The sequence below is a fragment of the Neovison vison genome, chromosome 2 (genome assembly GCF_020171115.1).
Source record: "Neovison vison isolate M4711 chromosome 2, ASM_NN_V1, whole genome shotgun sequence".
NCBI classification, from domain to species: Eukaryota; Metazoa; Chordata; class Mammalia; order Carnivora; family Mustelidae; genus Neogale; species Neogale vison.
Window position 1 is genome coordinate 201,148,361 of NC_058092.1, and position 12,475 is coordinate 201,160,835.

Here is a 12,475-nt window from a genome sequence, read left to right on the forward strand (position 1 = left end):
GATTTGAATCCTTGTTTTCTTCTCCATATTAGGGAAGTTCTCCACTATAATTTGTTCAAATAACCCTGCTGCCCTGTTTTCTCATTCCTCTTCTAGGACTCCTATGATATGGATATTGTTGTGCTTTATGGAATCAGAGTTCCCTGAGTCTTATTTGTAACCTAATTGTTTTCTCCCCTCTTCTTTTCAGTTTCATTGTTTTCCATAATTTTATCTTCTATATCACCTATTTATTCCTCTGCTTCTTCCTCATTGTGATTACATCCAGTTGGTTTTGCATCTCAGTTACAGCATTTTTTATTTTGGCCTAACTAGATTTTAGGTCTTTTATCTCTGCAGAATCAGGGTTTCTCTGGTATCTTCAGTGCTTTTTTCAGGCCCAGCTAGTAGTCATATGACCGTTGTTCTAAATTCTTGTTCAGACATACTGCTTATATCTGTTTTGAACAAATCCCTGGCTGTGATTTCTTCTTGATCTTTCTTTTGGGGAAAATTTCTGTTTTGTCCTTTTGTCCAGGTTTCTTTTGCATGTTATAAAATCTTGTTCTGTTTTCTGCTTCTGAGAGTAATGCTATGTTAAGAAGCGGGTCATACACTGTCCATGGCCTGGTGCTTCAGGAAGTGTTTCTGGTGTATGCTGTGTGCACTCCACTGTGGTGTTTTGGCTACTCTTTCCCACAGGTCAGTCCTCTGCAGAGGACTGAAAGCAAGAGGCTTGCTTTCAGTGGGGAGAATTTGGACCTTTAACTAAGCGTGCTTTGATTTGTTTGTTAAAATAAGCCTGGAAAAGAAAAAAGAGAAAGCTTGATCCAAGACAAAAGGAAAACAAACAAAAATGCCAGCAGACAGACAAAAAAACTGTAAGTCTGATTCCAAAGAAAAACAAAGAAAAAATAAAGTCTGATCCAAAAAATGAGGAAAGGAAACAAAAAACAAACAAGAAGCTGTAAGCTTGATTCTAATGAAAAAAGAAAATGCTTGGTCCTCTTTCCACTAGAACTGAAGCCGACGCTTTGGAGCATAGTATGATCAGTAGCCTTGGTACCTGCAGGGGGCCTGTGTTGGTCCTCAGCTGAAGAGGCCCACTACACTGGTGGCTCACAAGTCAGACCTTCCCTACTAAAGATGCCCTTGCCAGCCCTGGGGGTGGTGGTGTTTGGTTTAAGTGGCTCCAGTCTCTTCTGGGGGTGTTGTGTTGCTTGCTTGCTCACTAAAGTCTGACCGAGCTAGTGGGTGGGGGTAGAGGGTAGAGATTCAAGATTGAGAGACGTTAAACAGGAAGATTTTTTTTTGATTGTGCAGTTTTTCTTTCTTTTTTTTTTAAGATTTTATTTATTTATTTGACAGAGAGAGATCACAAGCAGATGGAGAGGCAGGCAGAGAGGGAGATGGAGGGAAGCAGGCTCCCTGCTGAGCAGAGAGCCTGATGTGGGAGTCGATCCCAGGACCCCGAGATCATGACCCGAACCGAAGGCAGCGGCTTAACCCACTGAGCCACCCAGGCTTATTAACATATAATGTATTATTTGCTTCAGGGGTACAGGTCTGTGACTCATCAGTCTTACACAATTCACAGCACTCACCATAGTGCATACCTTCCCCAGTGTCCATAACCCAGCCACCCTATCACTCCCCCCAACCCCCCAGCAATCCTCAGTTTGTTTTCCTCAGTTTGTTTCCTGAGATTATGAGTCTCTTATGGTTTGTCTCCCTCTCTGAGTTCATCTTGTATAATTTTTCCTCCCTTCACCTATGATCCTCTGTCTTGTTTCTCAAATTCCTCACATCAGTGAGATCATATGGTAATTGTCTTTCTCTGATAAACTTATTTCGCTTAGCATAATAGCATCTAGTTCCATTCACGTTGTTGCAAATGGCAAGATTTTTTTTTTTGATGGCTGAATAATATTTGTGTGGTGTGTGTGTGTGTGTGTGTGTGTGTGTGTACCACATCTTCTTTTTTCATTCGTCTGTCGATGGACATCTAGGCTCTTTCCATAGGCTATTGTGGACATTGCTGCTATAAACATTTGGGTGCATGTGCCCCTTTGGATCACTACATTTGTATCTTTAGGGTAAATACCCAGTAGTTCAATTTCTGGATAATAGGGTAGCTCTATTTTCAACTTTTGGAGGAACCTCCATGCTGTTTTCCAGAGTGGCTGCACCAGCTTGCCTCCCACCAACAGTGTAGGACGATTCCCCTTTCTCTGCGTCCTTGCCAACACCTTAAACAGGAAGAGTTTGATACAAGACTTTGTTACTAAAGGTGGAGGAGTCTAGCATGACTCTCAGATTTTTCTGATCCAGGAGGAGAAACAGGCTTAAGGGAACGGATGTGAGGTGTGCGATGTCCCTGTTGAGTACCCACCACTTGGACAGCCAAACGACCTGGGTGGGGTCTATTATCCATCCCACTTTCTTCTTGATCCTACAGTGGCTCCTCGCAGCATTGGCAACATCAGATAAAACTCAACCTGCAGTTTCTTGCCTCTGAACCTCCATTTGAATGTGTCTTAAGACACTTCTAACTCTTTTATTTTTAGTTAATTCTAAATTCCTGTTCTTCAGTTCCTTTAAGGCAAGGACTACTGTTTCATTCATTTTTGCTAGTACATAATAGTTTGACCTTAGCACATTTAGTTGAGGAAATGATTGTCAGGAGGATTGTTAGGAGTAAATTACTTATTCTCTGCACATTTTAATTACCTGTTTCATTTTCTTGATGCTTAACACCTGTTTCATTTTCTTGCAGAATGAGAAGACTTTGGGACATTCCATGAGTCATTCAAGTAACATTTCTAAGGTAGAGTGCCAATGAAATATGCTATTTTTGTAGTTTGGGGTTTGATTTCTTCTATCTTGCAGGTGTTTGTACTCTTTACTTTTCAGTATGCGAAGTTATCAACACATTTCTTTAATCTTCGTTAGGACCATACAGTGAGGTATATGGCTGTTACTTTTTTCTAGTGAGGCAGTTCCAAATGTGTGTTGAAGTTAGTGACTAATAGGAGAAAACCCTGTATTTCTTCCAGAGGAAGTCATTTACTCTCAGGTTAAAAAAGATCTCAGGGAGGGGCACCTGGGTGGCTCAGTGGGTTAAAGCCTCTGCCTTCGGCTCAGGTCATGATCCCAGGGTCCTGCGATCGAGCCCCGCATCGGGCTCTCTGCTCAATAGGGAGCCTGCTTCCTCCTCTCTCTCTGCCTGCCCCTCTGCCTACTTGTGATCTGTCTGTCAAATAAATAAATAAATAAAATCTTTAAAAAAAGATCTTAGGGAGTCACCAGAGAATCTGTCCCCTCAGGAGTGCATTTGACTGACAGTAACAAAAAGCCAACTCTGGTGCCCTCAGTAATTATGGGTTTATGTGGTCCTGATGACGAAGTGTGTTTGGAGGTAGGTGGGTCAAGGCTGATGCAGTTGCTCCCAGGTGTTGTCAGGGACCCGGGCACTTTCTGTCCTCTCTATGCCACTTTCCTTAGCACACTGTCATCCTCCTGCTTTAATACCTCATTATCTCAAGATGGGAGTTGGTCCTCCAGGTATCATGGCCGTGGCCTTGGTTGGACTAAGAAGAATGATGAAGGATGGAGGGGTTTGTCAGCTGAGAGCAACCCTTTTCAGCAGGAAGGCCAGAAGCTTTCCCAGATGCCCCACCCAGCTGCCTGACTTCTGCTTACATTTCACTGGCCAGAACTGGATCACACAGCTGCCTGCCGCTGAAGTGACTAGGAAACTTGGCCATCCGAAAGCACCTGACACACCTGTGGTGTAGTCACTTGACTAGCCTGTCAGGAGCATATTAGCTGCTATGGGTGACCCAGGAGCCAGCAGGCAAACTTATTTGTAGGCACTGCTCAGTTCCCAGCCCAGACACGGGCTCCGGCCAATGTCATCCATGCATTGTGTCTGTGTAGGTTCCTTGCAGAGATGGGCTTTCTCCTCATGTTTGTGTCGGTCGGCCAGACACTGACACAGATCCTGACAGGAAGGTCTGAACAGTGTGGTGAAACCTGACCTGCTGTCTCGGACCTCCTGAGTACTCAGAAATAAATAGCCATATTATATGCCATTTTAATTTAAAAACTATACAGATACTTTCATTTGTGGCACCCTATTTTTTTTTTTTAACTGAGAAGTAGAATCTAGCAAATCCTTTGAGATGATCAGTCTGTTCTTAGTATATTTCAGATCTCACCATATCATCCATCCACTTAGTTTTGTGTAAAAAGAAAAGTCAGTAGTGCTCAGTATGATACCAAAGGTCTTTTAGAGTGCTCCTTGGTGCATTCCTGACTTGACCTCTCCTCCTCCCCCTACCCCCAGAACAATGTTGCAAGGCATAGGCCTTGGCCATCTCAAATAAATACCTTTCAACAAATAATCCCTCTTCTTCCAACCTCCATTTCTTTTCTTTTGCTGTTTGTTTACCTGGGACCTTGGAGTTAATGGAACTATGCAGTGGTAGGTCTTTGCTGTCTGCGTTAAATGCCCAGTTTTGTCCTACCCCCTTTGAAGGAGCTGTCCAACATTTAAGAATCGAGAAGAGTGAGAAGGTGTAGATCCAGATGGCCTGTCTGGTTATGTTGAATTAAACATTTTAAAAGTATATATTAGCACTCATTGCCTTGCCCCAATGGCTAGGGAAGTTCTGAAGGACGGCAACATCCTGTGCCTCAAATATATGTCTATTTATGGTTTTAGTAAGATTTTATTTGGAGGGAAGTTTCCTCCTGCAGTTAAAAAACCAAACCAAAACAAAACATTGTAAACCACTGGCTTACATGGTCTGTAGGAACATCTTATGAGCTTGGTGCAGACTGGGTTGTGATATTCTGAGTTCACCCAAACTCTGTGAGTTTGATGGACAGGAATTTACTAGCCATGAGACTGTGAGGAAAGATACTTCCTTGAATTTTAATTTCCTGATGAGTAAAATCAGGAAATAATACAACTTTCAGTGTTGCTGTGAGTCTTGGGGATAATGTTTGCAAGGAACCTAGGGCAGCTCCCTCATTGCAGTGAATCAGTGAACTCACTGTTGAACCTGGTGATCCCTGGTGAACCCTGGTGATCTTAGGTGGATTGGGGCATGCTGGTCCTTGATGATAGCTGTTACTATTTTATTACTGATCAAAGGCAGGACTATGTACTTTAAAATAAATATCAACTGGGGTGGAAATTAAATCTAATAAAAACTCTGGCCTTTTCTTTCTTCCTTCTTGCATACATTTTTATTATGTGTTCTTTGTGCCAGGCACTAAGATGGGTACAGGCATAAAATGATGAGGGAAACAAACATGGGCACTGATGTAGCGCTTTCCTGTGGGCAGGATTGGGGTTTTCTTAAAAAGCAATTTTAGTTCCACACTTTGTTTTAGAAACGGGGTAACTGTCAAAGCCTCACAGCTTTCTGTCACAGAGTAGGGCCAAGAAGATGTGGGCCCCTTCCATTTTCAAAGCAGGAGTTCCTGCACACTGAACTGGGGTCAGAGGGAAATCTCAGGAGTGGTGTGTTGTGCACACATTACTTCCCAGTGAACTATCAGCATGAAATTTCGTTGCAAAATGTACCCCTCTGAAATAAGAAAGTTGTATAATGCGGAGTCGTTAGGCACGACGAACCAGTTACATGGGGCTGGGAGGTGGGCAGGACTGCTATGAAAGAGAACTTTGTTTTTGAGAATGCAGTTCTTTCTTGCAATATCTATAAAATGAGTCTGTTGTCTGAGGCCACTTTAGGCCATGGCACATAAAACTCTATTTTCAATACAGCAGACATACTTAGGGCGATGCCTCATACCCTTGATATAGAAGACAGAAAAAAAGGTTAGAACACAGACATGGCTTATGCAACCTGAAATCTCCGTTGTCTCTTGCTGACTCAGCCTCTGGCCGAGTTCAGTGCTGGCTGGTGTCCGTGTTAGTCAGTCATCTGCTGTGTGTGTGATGCTGCCATGGTGTACCGCTTACTGGTAACTGAAGGTACCTGAAGTTAGTGGTTGAGCACAGGTGAAAATAAACCTTCCATCTCTCTCCTAGTGTTCCAGCTAGATCTTGTTACAGAGTGAGGGGGTGTCTCATTCAGTGTTTGTTGGAGGCTCCCCATGTTTTGCTAAAGCCTCAGAAACCATGCACCCCTTTCAAAGAAGGAAACAGGCAGATTAGATGGGCTGTGTGAGAGGCTGCTAGATGGCTCCTCTGGCTTTAAAATGGGCATCCAACCAGGTGGTGGGTATTATACAGGGCACAGCTTGCATGGAGCACTGGGTGTGGTGAAAAAATAATGAATACTGTTTTTCTGAAAATAAATAAATTGGAAAAAAAAAGAAAAATGGATCATTAAAAAAATAAATAAATAAATAAATAAATAAAATGGGCATCCAGGTGTGATCCTCTTAGAGAACTAATTAATTTAAGGAAGAATATTGGGACTTTTAAGCAGTTTTGATTGCAAAGTCTACATGGAGTACTTTGTTTTGTATTAATGGTAATGATGTTAAGTGGGTATCATTTATTGAGGCTCTGTTACAAGTGCAAGTTTTCATGAAATTGGTCACCTCCTCCTGGTGGCCCATCCTAATCACTTAAGTGGTCCCCTAGGTACCTTTTCCAATTTTATTTTCAAGAGAACACCTATCACTCCCTGAGTTTTTATTAATTTTTTTCTTTTGCCCCTTTACCCCACAAGTAAGTTCCATCAGGCTAAGATTGTGTTTTGAAAAAATGCTCATCATCATTAGCCCTCAGGGAGATTCAAATTAAAACCACATTGAGATATCACCTTACACCAGTTAGAATGGCCAAAATTAACAAAACAGGAAACAATATGTGTTGGAGAGGATGTGGAGAAAGGGAAACCCTCTTACACTGTTGGTGGGAATGCAAGTTGGTGCAGCCTCTTTGGAGAACAGTGTGGAGATTCCTCAAGAAATTAAAAATAGAGCTTCCCTACGACCCTGCAATTGCACTCCTGGGTATTTACCCCAAAGATACAGATGTCGTGAAAAGAAGGGCCATCTGTACCCCAATGTTTATAGCAGCAATGGCCACAGTCGCCAAACTATGGAAAGAACCAAGATGCCCTTCAACGGATGAATGGATAAGGAAGATGTGGTCCATATACACTATGGAGTATTATGCCTCCATCAGAAAGGATGAATACCCAACTTTTGTAGCAACATGGACGGGACTGGAAGAGATTATGCTGAGTGAAATAAGTCAAGCAGAGAGAGTCAATTATCATATGGTTTCACTTATTTGTGGAGCATAACCAATAGCATGGAGGACAAGGGGCGTTAGAGAGGAGTAGGGAATTTGGGTAAATTGGAAGGGGAGGTGAACCATGAGAGACTATGGACTCTGAAAAACAGTCTGAGGGGTTTGAAGTGGCGGGGGGGTGGGAGGTTGGGGTACCAGGTGGTGGGTATTATAGAGGGCACAGCTTGCATGGAGCACTGGGTGTGGTGAAAAAATAATGAATACTGTTTTTCTGAAAATAAATAAATTGGAAAAAAAAAAGATTGTGTTTTGTTTACCCATAAATCTTCAGAGCCAAGGATAGACAGTAGCCTGGGAGCAGCTCAGTACATGTTTGTTGGATGAACGTGTGCATAGTGCTGTGATAGACCCTTGACATCTAGCCCTCTGCCCTGTCCATTGTCACAGCCACATCCCAGGCCCAAGTTCCCTGGACTACCGCAGTAGCTTTCTAAGAATCTGCCTACATTCTTGCAACCTTTCAAATCAGCCTCCACCCCAGCAACCAGGTAAACAGAATCCCACTGGTTCTCATATAAGCCTTCAGTGGGTTCTTACTGCATTTAGAATAAGATTCAAACTCTCTACCTTCATGTGCCAGATCTGAGGTGATCCGGTCCCAGCCCCATGCACACTCATTCATTTGAATCACTTACTGTAGTTTGTAATGATACTGTAGCAATATGAGGCCAATCCTTTATTTATTTATTTATCTATTTAAAAAAAATATTTATTTATTTATTTATTTGTCAGACAGAGATCACAAGTAGGCAGAGAGGCAGGTGGCAGGCAGGGCGGGTAGAAAGCAGGCTTACCGCTGAGCTGAGAGCCTGATGTGGGGGCTTGATCCCAGGACCCTCGGATCATGAGCCGAGCAGATGGTAGAGGCTTTAACCCACTGAGCCACTCAGGTGCCCCTGTTTATTTATTTTTTTGAAGAAGCAGCAGAATTGCCCCCTTGGAAAAGATCTGTTCTGTTGACTCAGTGCCTAGAGAAGTTGAGGTGTGATGAGTCCCACTGGAGGCATGCTTGTGGAAAGGGGGCATTTGAATGCAGCTCTCCATGCAGCCTGTCCTTGACCTTTGCCTTGCCGACGGGTCCTTGATCATGTGGTTCAGCAGTGTTCCCCAGGCAGGAGCGGTCTACACCCTACCCTCACCCCAAGCACTACCTGTGCTGCTGTGTTTGCTTCATTGTTTTCTTTTAACTGACTTACTCTAATTAAACTTGTTTGCCGTGATAATTTTTATCCCTCTGTGGTATCTGAAACCACATTTTTGATTTGCTAGTTTTATGATGTGAAATTAAAACAAAGATATTAAAAAATGTGTTCTTCAGTATGTCACCTAAACGCTTGCCCTGTCACCCACCAGTGCTCCTGATTCTGCCCTTTGTGAACTGACAGAAAAGGGAATTTGGGAGGCTGTGTGGTAGAGAGAGGGGATGGCTCAATGGGGAGTGTGGTGTGTGGCTTCAGTGGCCATCACTCCTAGGGTCATTTGGAGCTTGAGCTGGTGGAGGGAATGCAGTGAGGTACTGAGCAGAGCCTCAGGGTGGCCTCAGATGACCGCTTGTGGCAGGCTGGCCACATCAGATTGAGGTGATATGCTTCCCTGTCCAGGGGAACATACCACAGTTGCCTCTCACCTAAAGCCTCTCTCATCACCCCAGTGTGAGGTATCATCATCTGTAACATAGACAAGACGAGGGGGCCCAGTGCAGCATGTATGAGGATTATGTGAGGTCAGATTTGGTCTCACAACTTAACTCTATGCCAACCATTGTGTTCCGAACTCTGAACCAGACAGAGGAGATGAATAAGCAGACCTCCAGAAAATGCAGAAAGCTGGAGAGAATTATTATGAAGGTAAAAGACATGGGCTGAGGTAGGGAAAGACAAGGAATGGAGTTTAGAAGGGCTGCTTGGGAAAGGTGTGGCTGAGGAGGGCCTCCTTAAAGCAGGACGCAAAACTGTAAAACGTGAAAAGGAGCCAGCCAGGGTGGGATTAAACTGTAGAAAACTGGTTGTGGTAACAACCTTGAGAAATCCAAAACAATAGGTAGAAATGAAAGGTAGCTGTACCGGGAGTGAAGACTGTCCTAACTGCCCAGTTGCATGGTGCCTGCTGACCATGTTGGCTGGGGGCATTCCAGTGAGGACAACCGTACTTCGGCTTAAAATTCTTCAGAGGAAGGTTGGAATTCCCTGGAGATGCTTGAACTCCCTCAATCCGGCTGGAATTCTTTCAGGCACCAGGAGTTTGCTTAGGCCTGGTTCATTGTAGGGGCCGGACTTTCTAGAGACTTTCCTCCAACCTCTCGTAGCACATAGACATGGCATTAGTTCATCATGAGGGAAGCATTTTCATTTGACCCTGAGAATTGGACTTGGTCCAGGTGACACCATTTTTTCAAGCAAATTCATGGTTGGTAGCACATAAAAGGAGGTGGTAGTGGTGAGGTGAGCTAGACATACATCATGAAAACTGGAGCATGGGTCCTGTCCTTTCTGCACTCAGGCAGTTAGTCCTTCTAGGCTCTGATATTTGCTCAAGGCTGGTACCTCGTAGAATATTTTAGAGCTCCTGCATAATTTTATTCAGATACCATGAGCCTTATGTGTCTCTGGTTAATCAGATATTCCTGGGGACGAGTCCAACCAGACCTGTTGAAAGAGCATCTAAAATTACTGCTGTTCTATTGTTTGGCAAGCAGATCTGAGTGAAAGCATTGGCTTTCCCAGATGTCTTGAATATTTTCTTGTTATCATTGCTGTTAGATAGGAATGAGTTATAGTAGAATGTCATGTGTAGATGTAAATGCAGCCTTAGGAGGGAGGTCACGGGCTGTGGTATTTTTGTCAAGACCAGTGTCTGCTTCTCTGTGTTTCTAAAGACAGAGCTGATGAGTGACAGACTTAGGTTGCTCAGACTTACAGATTAAGTGTAAGCCAAACTATACTTTTCTTAATTTGTATTGAAGAAAACATCAGTCCTAAGGACAAGATACATACTTTCCTGTGGCAGGAACAGGAAGTGACGTGGAGGAGCTGAGTGGCCTCACTAGCATGATGTGGTCTCACTTGGGATGCTGACGGAGGGCCACGGGCACTGTTTTGCTGTGTGGCTCACCTTTTGTAGAGACTGACCATATTTTCATGTATTTTTTTTTCCTTCTGACTGCTTGTAATTTCATTTTTGGCTAAAGCTTTAGACGAGCGGTTTCCAAAACTTGGTTCTGCGTCTTCTCAGGGAGAAGGGGCAAGGTTAAAACCAGTGTCATAGTCCATTGAAGTGGCGGGGGGGTGGGAGGTTGGGGCACCAGGTGGTGGGTATTATAGAGGGCACGGCTTGCATGGAGCACTGGGTGTGGTGAAAAAAAATAATGAATAATGTTTTTCTGAAAATAAATAAATTAAAACAAAAACAAACAAACAAACAAAAAAAAACAGTGTCATAACTGCATATTATTTAATTGCCTTTTTCGCTCTTAGTCTCTCATGAGTGTACAGAGGAGCTGCCTGGGGCTGTGTAGCCTGTGAGACGGCATCTTCTCTCTGGCACTAGTGGGACGTGTGCTGGTGGCCTTGGGTTTTAAAGTTCTCCTTTCTTTTTAGAAAGAGAGAGGAGGGGGAAGGGCAGAAGGAGAGGAAAGAGTGACTCTGAAGCAGGCTCCGTGCCCAGGGAGGAGACACACTTGGGGCTCAGTATCACGGCTCTGAGGTCATGACCCAAGCTGAAATCAAGAGTTGGACACTTACTGACTTAGCACCCAGGAGCCCCTTTTGTTTTAATGTTTTCTGATATAGTAAAGATTGATTGATGTAACCCTCATAAACACATGCTCTTTGGGGGACTCAATGATTTTTGATAGCATAAAGGGGTCCCTCATGAGACCCACATGTTTGAGAACCTGTTTTACACCTATGAACAGGCAGTCACTTCAGAGTGTACTTGTTTAATTCATTCAGAAGTGTTCTTGAACACCTACTGTGTGCCAGGCACTATGCTAGGCTAAACCATGACTTCTGAGTTAGCATATTATTCCAGAAAGATCTTTTGGTAAACCTTCATAAGTGCTGTGAAAGAAAAGAACGGGGTTACAAGGACAGTGAAAAGCTCCTTTTGAAGAGAAATCTGAGGAGAGGCTGGTCCTACTGGATGGGGCATGGAGCATCCCTAGGAAGAGCGAGGGGGTGTGCAGTGCTGGGTGACCCAACACCATGATTTTGGATCTTTTTATGGTTACACTTGTATTTTCTGGGAATTTGAAGCTATCTTTGTTCAGAAATCATTGCCTTCAATGTAATTTATTGAAAACCAGCTATAATTGTCATGTTCCCAGCAATAGCTGAAAGCCTACTTTGGAAGATGAGCCATGAGAAAGTCCCTTCAGTTGTTGCTTTGCCTCTAACAGTGCTGTGATATGTGGCCCTCGTTGGGCTGGGGATGTATTATTATTCCTGAGATTGTGTCTCTAAAAGGCCACCATAGAACAGAGTTCAGTGTTAGCACTGCTTGCTAGGCAATAAGGAGAGTCATTTATAATGGAACTCATTTGAGGATTCAGTAGTTTTATTGTACACTCTCCTCCATGAATCCTATATTGTATATATTCTATATTTACTTTCTTAATGGTCAGTTTTAATTAACTGCCATTGTGAAAGCTTGTTCTTGGCACAGCCCTTCATCAAGAGTCAACATGTGTTTATCAGAGCAGCCATAGAACTGGCCTCTCCTTCAATTGTAGCTCATTTTCGAAGTTGACTACAACTGGGTATTTATAGAAACCAGGGTCTCTGTTTATAAGGAAGCATTTGTTTTCACAGAGCAACTTCTGTACTAAGCGGAAAGTTTGCTGAAATGCAGTCGCAGTCTGTATTGCAGTGTCTAAACACCAAGTTAGACTTTATTTGGCTCTATTTATATGAAGACAGGCCTGCTGAGCTGGCAATAAGGACCAGATGATTATCTCCCAGTTTGGGAGGGAGCGAGGACGGCAGCAGTGTTTAGTAAGTACTGAGCAGTGAGTAAGTGTCAGGTAGCCTGGTAAGCACTGCTTCTAAAATGCCCCACCCTGACATCCAGACCCTGTGCCTATGTGACGCCTGTATGTGACGAGGCGTCATTCCCAGGATATTGTGTTGTAATGAATGGAATCCCTTGAGCTCTTTTTTTTTTTTCAATTTATTTATTTTTAGAAAAACAGTATTC

At 43.4% G+C, this 12,475-nt stretch overlaps 1 protein-coding gene across 3 annotated transcripts in view; it reads left to right on the forward strand.

Annotated features, from left to right (window-relative positions):
* MARCHF8 (membrane associated ring-CH-type finger 8) overlaps positions 1–12,475 on the forward strand; it is a 124,397-nt gene that overhangs the window by 97,768 nt on the left and 14,154 nt on the right. For all 3 annotated transcript variants that reach the window (XM_044240031.1, XM_044240033.1, XM_044240032.1), the window contains exon 3: positions 2,756–2,806. In XM_044240031.1, the coding sequence (XP_044095966.1) occupies positions 2,756–2,806 (51 nt within the window). The remainder of the gene's footprint in view (positions 1–2,755; positions 2,807–12,475) is intronic.